Source organism: Aptenodytes forsteri, unplaced genomic scaffold, assembly GCF_000699145.1.
Source record: "Aptenodytes forsteri isolate BGI_AS27 unplaced genomic scaffold, ASM69914v1 Scaffold841, whole genome shotgun sequence".
Lineage (NCBI taxonomy): Eukaryota > Metazoa > Chordata > Aves > Sphenisciformes > Spheniscidae > Aptenodytes > Aptenodytes forsteri.
This window is the reverse complement of record NW_008796189.1, coordinates 113759-129939: the sequence shown is the minus strand read 5'-3', so window position 1 is coordinate 129939 and position 16181 is coordinate 113759. Positions and strand designations below refer to the sequence as shown.

Here is a 16181-nt window from a genome sequence, read left to right as displayed (position 1 = left end):
TGTTGGGAGTTTCGTCAGTCCACATGCACTTCAGTCCATAAACTCGATTCTTCTACGGTGGCTGGGCTCCCTATCTGGACTTGAGCAACAAATGCGGTTTGTTGAGGGTGAATCTCAGTGTGGTGTGTTTATAAGGAACGCTGAATTGTGTTTAAGTAACTGATCACTACTTGCTATTTTTAGGTTTTCAAAATGGTGTTTTCTGCATTAACCGTAGGTGGTGCGTTTGTGTCAGAACCCAAAACTGGCATTGAAGAACAGCCCACCCTATATCCTAGATCTGCTACCTGATACCTACCAGCATCTACGAACCATCCTATCACGCTATGAGGGGAAGATGGAGACCCTAGGAGAAAACGAGTATTTCCGCGTGTTCATGGAGAACTTGATGAAGAAAACGAAGCAGACCATCAGCCTTTTCAAGGAAGGGAAAGAGCGGATGTATGAGGAGAACTCTCAGCCTAGGTAACGGGGAGAAATGTTTTCAAATACTTGTGATATAAATTTGCTTTAATGAACAAGAGCTTGAACAAATGTCTGCTGGTTGATATGTTGTCTGTACATGAAAACACACTTTGAAGAGATGTAAGTCTAAGTGTAGAGTTTTAAATAAACTGTACTTGGGTATATTGAAATCTGAGAGCAGAGTTCAGAGCCTGTATAGCCTTAGTTGTTGTGTAGTTCAGTATGCTAGGTTAATATAAACAATTAAGTCTGCTGTGAAAAGGTTTTGCAGTCCTTTGCATTCTCACATAGAGAATGCCTTGTGAGAGAGGATGATAAGGTACAGAATGACATTTCTGGCAATTTTAGGAAACAGTAGAATATTTTATGTTACATAGCAAAACAGTCATCCAGACTAAAACTTGTTGTAATTGGTCTTTAGGCTTTACAGAACTTTTCCTTTTTCTGGAAACAAACTGTCCAATATTGCCGGAGGTGTGGGGAAGTAACCTTGTTTTATGGGTATAAAACATCTTACTAAAACACCATAACTTTCATACCTTGGAAACTTCATCTTTAAGGTAGATCAGGGTGCCACACTTGTGAGCTCTTCTTTCATTTTGTTCAGAAGGTATAGCTGAGATCAAGGGACATCTTCAAGGTGAACAGCACTTACTAAAAAAGATAGGTGGAGGTAGAAACTGCAATTGTATCTGAATATAAAGGTCTCTTGAACAAAATAGCATGAATTTGATGAGCACTGTGCTGTACCTGAAAAGGTGCTGCTTTCCTTCATCCAGCTTTAAGGAAAGGAGAGCCAAGGTGATTTAAAAGTAGAAAAAAGCTCTGGAAAAGGTTAATCTTTCATATTTGTCTAACTGTTGGCAGCAGGTCTAACGGACAGAGATATACAAAGCATACATTTGTAACTTTATACTCATTTCAGGATTTTGGAGTAGGTGCTGAATTAAAAAAAAAAAACCAACAAACAAACCAATGGAAAAAAGTAAAAACCACCCAGTAGCTGAACATAATTGCTCTGGGGAGAATGTGGTTAACACCCTGGCAACTACTTGCTTGCATTACTTGGGGGGCAGGGGTGCGTGAAGTGCTGGCACGTGTTTCTGGTATAATGTTGAACTCTATGTAGCATATTCTATAATACTGAACTCCAGCAAAAGACTGTGACAGTGGCTCCAGAAGGCATTGTTAGTGCTGTTTTATTTTTCACCAACAGTGTTGAAGAATGAATTAAGAAATGGAAGTTTCTTTCCGGATTGTTGTTTAGTATCATTTTTTTTGTGAGGTGATAAGACTTACTCTTAGAGTTTGTTTGAGACAGGGTTTGGGGAGTGTAAATATGGTATCTTCATGTGGTACACTTCCTTCTTTTACAAGTCCTTAGTTATCTGTATGAGGCCTTCAGGAATTAGGTTCAATGTAATGTGTGAACTCAAAAGTTAGATGTAATATTATCCACTTGTTGTCTGTGTGTGTGTGTCCTGGCCTTGGGAGAATGTGGTTAGTATAGGCACAATTGGCTCGTTGCAGGTGAGAAGTGGGTTTTGGGAGATGCTGCTAGCTGGAATTTTCAAAAAGTGTTATAGAAGATAATGGATATAACAAATATGGGGAGAAAAGAGTTCATTAGTCTGGTATGTTTTGCAGATGAGGTGATATTTAATAGAAAATTACCTTTTCCTTTTTTTTTAGCCTTCACTCAGGTCAAAATGAGCCACAGTTTATAAAGCTCCTTTTATTGTGAATAAATTGATTAAACTGATTAAAATTAATCTCTGGGTCTTCTGCTAGAACTGGTCATTTTCTTGTATCATCCTTTGAGATATTAACAACTTGGATTATAATTCAAGACTGTGATTTTTACAGTGCAGGGGGTTGCTCTTAAAATATTTTAAGTAGCACTTATCTTGAAAATGGTTTTGTGTGTTACTCCCATGTAATAGAATGGATGTTATTTTCTAGAACACTTACTGTTGCCTCCAGAAGTAGGCTAAAAGGGTATATGAAACCCTTCAGAATTTACCTGTGGTATTTGTTCTGGTTAACCGTGTGTGTACTGTGATCTGTCCATCATAAATATGGATGAGTAAATGATAGATAGCTATGTCAATCATAAGTCCAACATCTCATGTCCAGTCCCTTGGTTTTTTTCGGAGAGAAACAAAGAGAAATAATTCCAAAGAGTTAATCATCCTAGTCAGTTTGTAGGCAAACGAATTGACAAAAGGGGGCGGGGGAAATCCAAACCGATAGACGTGAACTTCAGAAACAGGATTCCAATAGATGCTTGCTTTCTCACAGAGGTTATGGGCATCTTTGGGGAATTGCTAATTGTACCATTTATGAATAAACAGCTTACCAGGGAATCAACTGTGGTGAGACTTGTAAACATAAGCGTAAAAGCAGAATCACATGCTGGCTGGTCTCATTACATCTTCCTTTGCTTTTCACTCAGCTCAGGAAGCAGCAGTTACTGTTTTGTCATAAAGGGGAAATTTCAGACACCCTTTTCCTGGTGCTGGTAATGAGTACGGTAACTTTCTCAATTATCTAATTTGTCATAGAAAAGAAAGAGGTTAGAGTAATCAGTGCATATGATTCGTATACCGGTTCAAGAGATACCTGCACAAAGAATGGCACTTTTGGTTCAGCTAGGATGCTGTGTTTCCAGCGTCAGACTTTGTGGTTGTGTGAGCTTTTGGAACCTGATCACTTTAAGTGCTATTTGTTTCATCTGAAATTTAGTTAAATGAATTTTTGCTATAAATGCACCTTTAGATTTAAAATGTATATAATAATTTAAGGTGAATAAACTTAAGAGATTTTCTCACTGTGTTAGGAGTTGAAGAAAAATATTAATTTTTTCTTTTGTAAGAATTAATGAATTCAAATACTCAAACTGGGGGGGGAGCTTTCTGGAAGGTTGTCAGCAGCCTGTAAACCAAACAAATATAACCTGAACCTGGTATTCACTGGAAATGTACTCATGGCAGTGTATGTATATGTACATATAAAAAAAATCGGATTCGCTCTTGATCTCATGCAAATTTGCAGCTAACGTTAGTCTGCAGTGTTTTGAAAACATGCCTTTAAAAATCTAATCTGGTGTACTGAATAATCGTTTTGTCTTGACTTTTTCTGACTTTTTTTTTCCTGTTGTCCTTGAAGCTTCTTTCTTCCTGTCTTCCAGATTTAGCATTCATTTTGTTTCCTGTTGTGTATGCTCTTATTTTCCTCCCCCAAATGTCTCTTGATGTGGAGCAAATGCACTATTTTGACATTTGCATAACTAGCGTGAAAGCTATGCAGGTGTTTGCTGCTAGCAAACAGACCAGTAATTAGAAATGACTGAAGGCTCTCTTAGATTGTTGGATGAGAATTGTCTTGATCACTTTGAGCATCAACCTATTTTTATTATTTCTGTTATTATTATTTTATTATTTTGTTATTATTATACTATAATAAATAATAATTTATTATTATTTTTATTATTTCTGAATTGCTCTTTGTGTATTTCCTCTCAAACTTTTTAGACATTCTCCAGTGTGTTCCTCCAAGGTGGACTAAGGCAGAATTGGAGCACAGCTGCGGAGAGCACCGTGTCTTGTAGCTGCTTGTGCTGCTTTGAGAGTTCATAATAGCTGCAAGATGTGTGTCGTCTAGTGTTGAGTGGTTTGGTACACTGTTGTGTATGTGTTTAGAGTAGACCGTGTGGGAGTGCAATAGGGATGCTATTTGGTGTTTGCTGTAAGGCAGGCAGTTTAAAATCCAGTACTACAAAATAAGATTGCAGTTGCGTATTGAACGTTTAGAGGTGTGTTTGTAAAGAGAACACACATCCTGATGTATTCTTTGCCTTTCAAACTACAGTAGAGGAGCAGAGGTGCTGAGAACAGGGTTAGAAAAGGCCTGTGTTAACACTCGCTGTGTTTACGGATGTGGGTGAATGTTTGTTTCTTCAGTTTTAAACTAGCTACAGTCACAGAGCTGTTAAAAGTGAATGCAGCTCTCCTCCTATGTCATACCTTAACCGTCAGCGTGCTGAAAGCATCCTCCTGTTGTGGCTAACACCACAGTTAGCGTCATGTCCAATGCTATGAATGCTCAGTGGCTTCCTTTCTTAGGACTGTAACGGCTGTTTTGTCTCTGTAACACTGTGGTTTTGATGTATAGTCGTTCAGATGAAGTTGTTACCCTCTTGCATAAACTCATACTGCGATTTTTGTGAAGAGAACTCACTTATTTTATTAGGAGAGCTTTAAAGATGCTACTTAAATTCTGCTTTAGCTCACTTCCATATCTGTTTAAAAATTAATGCTGTTGAGGGTGCTTTTGAAGCTATGTATGCACTTCCTGACTAATAAGTACATGCAGTAACATTTAGTTACTGTTTAAAGACTGAGTTTTAGCAAGTAGATCGGATTCAACTTGGTGACTTCTTCGTAGGTGTAGTTTTTTTAGTGGAGATAACTATATTGCTCCTCTTGAGTTTTGACAGCTTAGGAAGCTTATTTGGGTTGTCCCTGTTAATAGGTAGGTTGGTCTCTTAAAACAAACTGTATATATGGGGATCTGGTAAAATTAAATGGTAACATCTGCAGGCTTTGATATTGGAATCATAGTATTTCAAGAGCTAATAATTCTGGATATTTTGTCATATGCTTGCAGTAAGCTAAAAGTAAGTCATTCAATAATTGGTTGGCTGTGCTGCAGTAATTAGCAGGTATTCTTGAGGCTATACACACTTCCAAAGCTGTTGGTTCCTATGCTTTATAGATCCACAATGCTTTCTAATGCAAAAGGCATTTTAAGACTTGTCACTTGAAGTTTTAAAAACAAAAGAAAACCACTCAAAGGTGAAGTTTGTAGCCTGTATAGCTGAAACAGTGCAATAAAAGAAATTCTGTAGAGGGTACTTAGCAGGTCTATATGCAAAGGAGAAAGGTACACCTGTTTAGCACTGAGTAGCTTGCTGTGCTGCCTACGGTGGTAAATATGTGACTTCTCTGATGCTGTAAATATTGTGAATTTCTTGAGTTTACTTTTTAACTAGTGGTAACAAAAACTGGTTAAACATACATAATTTTTTCCTGCAATGTGATGGTTCCATTGATTGATAGTGCCATGAAGGCTAATGCCACAACTACTCTGAACATGCTGAACTTGCCTAAGCTCTTGATTACAGTTTAATTTAGAGGCTCAGTGGTTATGTTGGAATATTTTTTTTGTTTCTATTGCAGAAAGCTTTTACTTCTCCAGACCTTACTTGCACAGAGGAGCTGTCATTCGTCAGCTTTCCCCACTACATAAATTACTCATTGCAGCAGCTTTTTTGCAGTTGTGTAAATAGATTATACTTCACATGGCAAGACAGAGAAATAGCTTGCTGATCAGTAGGCAGGGATAGGAATTGTCTGTTACTTGGGAAAGGATGAATTAGGCTGAAGAGTCCGTTTTTCACCAATGAATCAAATTTACTGCTTATGTTAAAACAGTCTATTATGAGGCAAAATTCAGGAAATTTATTTTCTAAATAAAATCAGACCACTGCAAATGTTTCCATGCGAGAATGCAGTTATGTAGGCTGGAGGGTGGGGGTTAGGTGAAAGGCTGAGGAGAAGTAATTACGCAGGATGTGGATTGGATGTTTAGAAAATAGCACAAGTTATTCTCCTGGTTCAGCTTGCGTACTTTGGAAAACAAACTGTTAACAAAACTAACATATCTGTAGAGGAGAAAATGGGGTTAGGCAGGGAATATCCATGTAACATGGAGTTACAAAAAAGGTTTGGGAAGCTAGTCAGAAAGACAACAGTTAAATATGGACAATAGCCTTATGGGATGCTGGCTCAGCAGGATTTCATATTCTTCTCTAGCTCCAATGTGAAGACTTACTAATTTATACAGGAAAAAGCTACCAATATTTAATGTCTACTGGAAATGACCATGCATATCTCTAAAGGGGAAGGAAATGCATGAAGAATGACTTGGAAAAAAAAAATTGGATTTTAAAGAGGAAGAAGTTGAAAAACACTTGTGCTAAGCCATGAACGAGAAAAGCCCTCTGAGGGGAGGGGGGGGTTAGTGCTCTAATCTCGTATTTTAGAGTGCTTGCACACACTCCTGTCCAGTGAAAAAGAGATAGTATAAAATATGGCACTCAAATGGTGCATGGTGTGTGCGAGTCCTCCTTCTGTCACTTCCTTCTAATACAGCTAAAACTTTTTTTAACAAAACCCACTAGTGTGAAGTCTACATCTGCATTTAAATTAGAACATCTTAAAGAACAGGCTCCAAAGCTGACCACAAGAAAGGTTTCCTTGCCAGACTCCAGCATATGAACACTATCTAACTGCTTATTACCCAAGAAGAAATTCATTATCATTTAAATGTTGTTGGAGAGAGGAATGTGAATTATTTCTTTTTAATTTGGCTTTAAATTGCTAGTTTAGGTGATAGTTGTGGAACTTAAGTAACACTTAGCATAATTGGCATAAGATTGCACTTATTTTACTTTTCTTTCCCTCAAAAATTGGAGCACTGTCTTGAAAATCAATTTATGGGCAAATGTAATCTTTCAGATTATTGCATAATAAGGAAGTAAGATTTTTATTCTTCTTTGCTCTAAGAGCCTATAAAATTGTAGAGTTTTATGGAAGACTAACTCTGTGGACTTGATGTTGTGGATGGAAGCGCTATTTTGTTTGTAGTAATTATCATTTAAAGTGTGGATAGATTTCTTGATGCTGGCAAAAATGTGTTACTGCTACTTTGCAACTGTACCATGTTTCTTGGGTGCTTGGCTTGTGTATTAAGGGCCAAGATGCCATGTTTTGGATTTCCGTTGATTTGAAGAAGTCTGCAGTCATGGCCCTTTCAGCCAGAAAATGGATTGTGTTTTGGTGCATGAAAGTTTTTCTGAACTATAAGATAGTGTTGGAAAAAAAACCTCGGCTTGCTAGAAGGTACTGAACAAGATTAGGCCAGCTGCTTCCCAACAGTTTGAAGCAATACCTTCTGTGGTGGTAGTTTGTGAACTTGCTGGCTTTGCCCTGTTTCCATCCCTGGAAGGTGGACCAGATGGCACTCAATTATGTGCCACCCACAGCTGGCTCAGGTAATGCGACTTCCTGACTGCTACCCACCTGTAGAAAGGACTGTAAAATTATTGTAGAGGATAAGTTGGTCATGGTAAGTGAGTATGGTGAGTATGGTGTGAGGGGAAAAATGGAGATCTGTTACCAAATTACTCAGCAGGACAGCTACAGGCTGGGCAAGTACTGCCATTAGCTGCAATCCTGGAGTCTGAAGCTTGAAAAGCAAACATATGCCAGAGTTGTATGTTGTACTGGAGTATGTATGTTGCAAAATATCTTGGGTTTAGTATTTTGACAGGATGCGAGTGGATGAAGCGATAGAACTTACAGATCCTTCTGCCAAGATATCCCCCAGTGGCGTCATATACCCAAGATATTAGTTTTGAGGCGGATGAAGATCAAGCGTGAAATATGGAGTCTTCCTTGATTTGGAAACAGGGCTTTTGTGCTTTGTTTTTCCCTTTAACTGTAGCAAGTAGCCTCTGAAATATAAATTTTGACTCCAATGCAGAGAGCCAGAATGTAAGTATAATGAGTAGTGTTGTTATGAGCAGTAAGTTTTGCTGTGTAGTCCCTTGAATCTGGTAAAAGAATTAATGTTACCTAGGTGAGAGGTTATCCTTTATCTTGTCAATCCTCTGAGTTTACGTTGAGCTCTTTAAAGACCATTAATCATATCAAATGAATTATTCTCTTTACAGTGCTTTCTATAATATTTAAATCCAGAAAAATAAGTGGATTTTTACCCTCTTAACATTGAAAGAAATCTAACCTGTTAAAAATATAACACTGGCATTTGTGCCTAGAATAATAAGTCCAGATCCTTCAAAGGTCAGTAGGTTGGTGCTTCTGGTCAGCACACTGGACTGTGTTGTCCTTTCTGCTTCAGATCAGTCACATCCGTTTGCATAACGATACGAGTATGCCAAAGTTTTCTGGTCATTTGTGGCCTGCAGTATATTTTGCGTGACACTTTAAACTGGTTGGCATGCTCTACTCACAGAACTCAAGGTATTTAAATGTGTGTGTGTGTATATATATATATGTTAGTTGAAAAGTGCCAGGATTCAGAAGACTGTAAGGAAGCATGTATGTTTTGTGTAATGTTTCTGTCCTGTAATATCTAAAGCACTGATAAAGGAATTAGCCTATATAATTTCTTGCTCCTTTAAAGCTACAGTTGGTGCCATTTAAAAAAAATTAGAATGGAAAGAAATACTGCATGCAGAGAATGCCTTTCACTAGTTAACTATTGCATTTTTGGACGTAGACATAATTAATTGGTAAAAAAGGGGGAGGGAGTAGAGGGGAAGCTTCACAGCAGTCACAACTTGTACACAGATTTGTTGCAGATATTAAATAGAGTAAGTGTCTAATGTAGTGGTTGCAGTCGTTTCTGATTTGGCTTTGTGGGGGCCAGCTCAGGTGCAATGTCTTACGAATGTGGCAGTTCAGCTTCCAGATGCAGTTAGATGTGTGTTCTGTGCGGGAGCTGACATCCTTAGCCAGGCACGCTGGCACCTGCGGCATCCCCCGATGCAGACCAGCTCCTCCACAGAGGAGGTGACAGTGCTACCCTGCATTCAGGTTATTCAAGCCTGCTGTTGAGACTATTTAATGGAACTGGGACTGCACCAAGAATGGACAGAAATATCTAGTCCTGTGGTTTATGTGTTCCTGTTCCCATTTTGCTGTTACAGTAAGTGAAGTCTTGAAGTTGCAGCATTAACTAGCTGGTTTTATAGCTCTACAAAGAATGAAACAGTGAAGCCTGTAGTTCTTTAAATGGAAAAGTATGTTTGGAGCCGAACCTTGTATTAACAAGAGGTGATAAACATGTTATGTGTTTGTTTCCTTTTTACCAAAGGGTGCCGGGATGATCAATGTAGCATTAGCTGATGCTGTAAAATTCTATAGTACAAGCAATTAATTTGCTGATTCTAAAATGTCTGGTTTGCTGTAAGTCTGCTATATTAGTTGTCCTGTGGAAGTACTGTAAATGTTAGAGCAGTGGCCCAGCATAACTTTGTAAGGTGACTTCTGTTGAGCCAGTAATAGTTAAATGGAATTTCGTTCACTTCCTGTGTTGCAAGTTTTGTTGAAAGTAGTTCCGCTGTTTCTATTTTTGAAACTGATTACTGTGTGTAGAGGACTCTGAAGCTGTCTCAGTTATAAAGGACGTCTTGGGATCACCTCAAACATTCCCACTTACTGCTTACGTGCATAGGCTGGAGTTTTATGTTAACATGAAGAGCATGCAGAAAACTTCTTGCTGGTGTGGTAGCAGGATGTAAGATACAGTTCTTTCTGGAACCAGGCACAGCCACCTATCTGCTGAAATTGGGTCTAACTGCTCATGTCTGGTGCGTAGGCTGTAACATCTGAAAAGCATGTGTTATATGATAACCTCACACCTTTGTGGTTTCTGAAAGGTGCATTTCACTTGTTGGAGACTCGTTAAAAGAGCTGGGGTTTTTTTAGCTCTTAAATCTTCAAAATATCCAATTGTAAGAAGTAAAGTAGTTGCAGGAAAAAAATAATGTTTGGCTGTTCGCAGGACACAAGAACTGTTTTGGTTTGGTTTTGTTTTTTTCTTAAGTACCGGAGCTTGCATTTACCTGTAGTGGATGCTGACCCTGTCACCTAAACATCATCTGGTGGTGCGTAATTCCAAAGTAACTCTACAAGTGAGAGGGTAGGAAACTTGTATTTCCTTAGTTATAATTTCTTGCATTAGTACTTAGTACCTGGATAGTATTCTGCAATAATGAACGTGTGATAAGGAATTAGAAATTCCCCCAGTTGTAATTCTAGCTTCCAGCACTTTTTCTTTCTGTCCTTCAGCTGCCTCACCTGTAAAATGAGGTAAAAAACTTTCTCTTTTTTGCCTCAGAAAATTTAATATGATCTTATATTCAGAAGACTGTCAAAGTCCTGAAGGAAGTCTTACCCAAGAGTTGTTGAGGTGTGATTTACAGAAAAGCAAGCATTAATTGCTCAACTAGTGAAATAATTATGGTGTGCTTGCAGCTCTGCATGTCATAAACTTACATGGAGAACCACTGGAGGCGTAAGACTGCGATACCACAGAAGCCATTTTGGACTGTGAGTTGTTTTAAAAAAAACAACAAAACAGAAAAACCAAGTTTTCAGTAGTAGCAGTGAATGATAGTACAACGATTAGAGTGCATTTTCCCTCAGTTTAACTGGGCAATCGTCTCATTTCTAAGCCACCAATTGTAACTCTTTCACCAAATAAACGTAGAATTTCTGAAGAAACTAAGTGGTGCATCTGAGTTGTCCTGGGTGAACGTGTTAATTCTGCAATTCTGTGAGGACAGAAGCAATTGGAAACCACATGATCTGTTATAGGAGCCTCTGACTTTCAGTCAATGAGTTTAGTGCTAAGGTGTCAGACACTCCCACATTCTCTGTAATGGTTTTTCTTTTAATTTTCCATTAGAATAAATTGGTATACTTTTTAAAGAATGCTCTGTGGTCATTCCTCCAGTGTACTGAGATTACATTCTTGTTGTGAGCTGCATTTTTGGGTTATGCCTCTTTAAACAGCTAAATTGACCTGTAGAGAGAGCCTTCTCTTGAGTTTTGAATAGGATGGTTTTACAGTAACTTAGGTCCTCTGATTTGGATTCTTTTTACCCTCTTGAATCTTCATTGTTGATATGTAATTTTAGCCAGTTTGGCGCTGACTTTATGAAACAGAGCATTTTCTCAGAAGTATGTTGTGATGAAGTCAGTTGAGTCACGTTCAGCTTAATTTTGTTTTGGGGCCGAGGTGGAGGTGTGGCTGTGTTTGTCTTAGCTTCCTGTGAAGAATCTTTGTTAAACGCAGCCTATTCTTAGAGAGGCTGAACGTTATTTGTGAAAACTCAGTGTTCACGAGTGTAACTGAAGTCAGTGGGAGTGCAAGTACAAAAATCCCTTTCAAGGTTCAGTCATAAATAAGAAATATACACAATAACTTCAGAGAATTGAAGCATTTTGTAGTTGGTTGTCTTGTGTTACAGCTCTTAATTCCTCCGTACAGTGGTGTTTGTAGCATGCTTTCAACAGAATGAGCTTTACAGACGTGACACTATGTGGATGTCAAATTGTAGCATGTGAGCACAATATTGTGACTAAATCATCCAGTGGAGCAGTCTCTTTGCTATGTGTGAGGAACAAAATTATACTGTGTCAGTTGGTTAGCTGTGAAGTAGTTGAGAAATATTGGAAGAAAATGAAAAAATTCTGGCTGGCAGTGGCAGAAATGGTAGTACTATATTAACATTGCCTTGAGGTAAGAAAGGCATTTTAGTCATGAAGTGCATTAGGTGCTGTATGACTTTGTAACTTGAATTAATTTAACTAATTGTATCGACGTAACTGAAAGAGGCAACGCTCTGATTAAAACAGTCCTCTGCTGTTAATGGTTTTGAGCCCATACGGTGGAAAAACATTTTTGTCCAGCAAACAGGAAACTGGAAAAGAAAAATCTGCCCTAGGTCTGGGGGAGGCAGCAGCACCAGAAAACCCAGCTGGGGCCCGGCCTGCGGAGGGGCCGCAGCAAAGAACTGCGGTGCAAATGGAAGTGCCTGCTTGACCTTTTGACTTCCGCTAAGATGCGCGGAGCAAAACCAGTCATGAAGCAGGAAGGAAGCAGCACAACCACAGTGGAGGGGGCACGGAGGAGGGAGGACGAAGGAAGATGCCTGTTCAGCCTGCAGAGCCGCCTGCAGAGCCGCCGGCAGGCCTGGCCTGGCCTTGGGGAGCCAGCTGATTAATAAGCACTGGGTAATTGAAGAAACAGTCCTTGCTTCATGCTGGTTTTTGTTCCCCAAAATGGTTGCTTGAGTCCTGCACCTTTAGAGCCCTGTCAGTGTCAAGGTAGTGCAATTTTACAGGCTAGTGTAACTGCAGCTAAACAGGCTCTGGTGATGTTTCTGGGTTGTTAAAGAAACGGTTCTCTGTTAACACTGTGTGTATGGAAGGAATAATGCCTCCATGCTAGAACTGGAGATGTTTCTTAGTAAAATATTTGGTTACTGTATAGAGTGGAAAAATATTTGGCTTTCTAAGCTTTCACTTTTTCCATATGTGGTTGATTCACTATCTAACAATAATAAGCTGAATACTGTGCATGTATGTGTGAAAGCACTCTCACGAACATGAAATCCTACCTAAACTGTAGCTCTTGCTCTGTCTCTGGACCTAACTACTGAACAGAAACATGCTGTAGTTTTTCATTTGAGGTTGGTACAGGTGTTGCCTTCAGCTCAGTTGCAAACTGATGTGGCTTGCGGTCCCTGGGTAATGTTTTCAAAAGTGCTTATATGACAGGTGTTTAAATTCTACTGACTGTCAATGGGATTTAGGTGCCTAAGTCAGTGATTCCCAAACTGTGGTTGGCATACCTCTGGTGCAACTCTTGGTAACAGTATTTGTGTTTAGCTACAAGTTTGAAAGAGGGCCATCCTAGTCTATAAGAAACATGGAAGGTTGCTGGAGGTCTGTGGCCAAAAATGTTTGGGAATCTCTGGTCTAAGTCACTTAAGTGTTCTTTGAAAATATTACCCTTTTTCTGGGAGAACTCTTGCTTCTGTTTAGTTGAAGCAATGGTGATGAGGACAGTTGCTGATGTTACTAAAAATAAAATACAGTCATAATCACTACACTTTGATATGCCAATAAAAAATGTTCACTGTAATTGCAAGCATTTATTTGGTCTGTATTAATTTACAAATGTGTAACTTGGCTTGTTCAAATAAAGGAGTGTACTCCTGAAAGAAAATGTTTGTCCTTTTAGCACAGGACTGGTAACTAGTTGCTGTATGTAGAAGCTAGTTACTAGCATAAAATGTTCTGCAGTTTGCTGCTCTTTATGTTCACTTCCTGTGTTTCCTGTTATTGCAAGCATTTATTTGGTCTGTATTAATTTACAAATGTGTAACTTGGCTTGTTCAAATAAAGGAGTGTACTCCTGAAAGAAAATGTTTGTCCTTTTAGCACAGGACTGGTAACTAGTTGCTGTATGTAGAAGCTAGTTACTAGCATAAAATGTTCTGCAGTTTGCTGCTCTTTATGTTCACTTCCTGTGTTTCCTGTTTTTTACCTAAGATGCAGCTGAATGTTTGTAAAAAAAAAAAAAAAAAAATGATGTTAACCCTAAGAGAAAATGGTCAATGTTCACTGTAATTGCAAGCATTTATTTGGTCTGTATTAATTTACAAATGTGTAACTTGGCTTGTTCAAATAAAGGAGTGTACTCCTGAAAGAAAATGTTTGTCCTTTTAGCACAGGACTGGTAACTAGTTGCTGTATGTAGAAGCTAGTTACTAGCATAAAATGTTCTGCAGTTTGCTGCTCTTTATGTTCACTTCCTGTGTTTCCTGTTATTTACCTAAGATGCAGCTGAATGTTTAAAAAAAAAAAAAAAAAAAAAAATGATGATAACCCTAAGAATTGAAAATGTTCAGGTATTAGAAACTTTTTTGGAAACAGAGTCCCTCAATATGTGCTTGTGTGTGTAAAATCGTTTGTTTATCCATCCTTAACCCTGCAGAAGTTTTTCTTTCTCTCGCTGAAATGATGTGCTCAGCTGAGTGCAAGCGCTTCCTGAAACTCAGCTAAGGAAGAAGGCTCTTAGGCAGAAGCCGTAAGCAACTGGACACAGGAATATACCTTGTCTTCTTGCAGTATTAACTGTTGCTTTGTTTAAACCGTGCACTTGTTCACTTAGCTTCTTGTTCGAGGGTCAGAAATGCATGAGTGTGCTTGCCTGGTCATACCCAAATTTTCACACTGTGCTGGGCAGCAATAGGAGAGTATGTGCCTGAAATGACTTTCCTTCTGTCTACCAGATACTGCATATGTTGGTTTCAAGCATGCTTAGAATTTTTTCACAAATAGGACATGATTTTTCAAGTGTTAAGAGTGCTATCAAGTCAGTGCTAGCTTGTGCCGTATACCTAAACAGCTTTAGGATTGCTAGCTTTCTGGAAGTCACTTGGCAGTAATGCATTGCTGTGAGATGCCACTTTACCTGCTAAGATTGCACACAAATATCGCATGCTAACCCTTCAAGGAAATGATTCAGAATTACTTCCACATTAGTGTAACAAAATAATTAGCATTTTTTGCTCAAGCCTCCATTTTTATAAACTTAGTAAAAACAAATACCATCTTTTTTTTGCTTGAGTTGCAGATGGATTAAATGATTCATAATAGCATGGTGTTTGCTTTTTTTTTTCCCCTCCTTGCACTGCCATAAACTGTCATCTTTTCTGTCATTTTATGGAAATGAGGACTTTCGGAAGATGGCTTGGGGAACAAGCTCTGCAGCTAGAACCTCTGACTTGCAATTTTTCTAGTGTTTGTCAGCCAAAGGCATTGCAGGGATATGGTGGGAACCTACCCCCTGGAGGGAGGAAGGGAGCTGGGGTGTGAGTGTACAGTTAAATCATCTCCTCTGTAGGATTAGCCAGTGGCTGTGTCTCAGAATCTGACCCTTCCCCTGGTGAATGCAAAGTTGCTTATCTGCTACTGGAAAGAGGAATACACAACTTTGAATTACATAACATTACACCAGGGTGGGGAAGTGCACAAACAGATACTACTGATAAGGCAACAGCCTGGTTTTGTACTGCTGCAGCTTCTTTGTGTATCCATATATCTAGGGCCTGAGCCACTGATCTTCATAAATGTGATTGTGATCACATAGGAAGCCGCTACTTTGCTGTTCTGATACAGCTTAGTTTTTCCTACACACGGAATCCTGTATAGTTGTGGTTTTTTTAAGATGTGCTGAATAAACCTTCCTAAAAGCAGAAGGCAAGGAATTACAGTAGCACTGCAAAGGTATAACAAAACTGCAAAAGCAAGATGACTGGAAATTGTGATACACTAGTAAGGCAAGGGGACTTTCTGACAGCCCCTCTGTGGAGGCTAGTTAACTGACAAAGAGTGGTGAACAACAAAGCTTTTCAGTCGGTGTTTATAGAATCAAACAGCCAAATTGTATAGCTGCTTTAAACTACACACGGTGTAACGCATCCAGTAGAGAGCTGCTGAATGGAGCAGCCTACAGAAGAGCATCTGGGTGGTTTTACTTATGTTAATCTTGAGCACCTGTTGTTATCAGATGTATGAAATGACAAAAACCAGAATCCCTTGCTGTATAGCTGGCACCTTCTATAAACACTTCGAGCAGCTTTCATTGCTGAGACACAAATTAAAATGTAGTTGAATAAATAAGGGTAAGAGAGGACAACTACTGTCAGATACTGTGGTATCTTAAAAATGTCCAAGATGAAGTAAATCAGAACCAATCCAACCAGAATACTAAAAATTGGTGAAAGGCTGAAACCTGGGGGGAGCTTAGTTTTCTGCCAAACACGGCTGTCTTCAGCAAGATGGCACACTACAATAGTAGCACACTTAGTGAGAGAGCTTGGAAAACAAGGCATTAAGGAAATGCTATGTGACTGGGGATGCTTCTAGCCCCTTTCTAAATGGTTCGGTATTTTGCAGTCTGCAAAATAACTTGTTGCTCAGTGTCATGACTGAGTCTGTGCAATGCCTTGATGGTTGATGCAGTCTTCTGAGCAGCTCCAGTCTGTT

General features: G+C 39.0%; 1 protein-coding gene across 1 annotated transcript in view; it reads left to right on the top strand.

The window, feature by feature from the left end:
• The first annotated feature begins 221 nt into the window (after positions 1-221).
• The window catches only part of CBL (Cbl proto-oncogene), a 33633-nt gene continuing 17673 nt past the window's right edge, over positions 222-16181 (top strand). The window contains exon 1 of the mRNA XM_009287955.2: positions 222-465. Coding sequence (XP_009286230.1) covers positions 338-465 — 128 coding nt within the window. The 5' untranslated portion in view covers positions 222-337. The remainder of the gene's footprint in view (positions 466-16181) is intronic.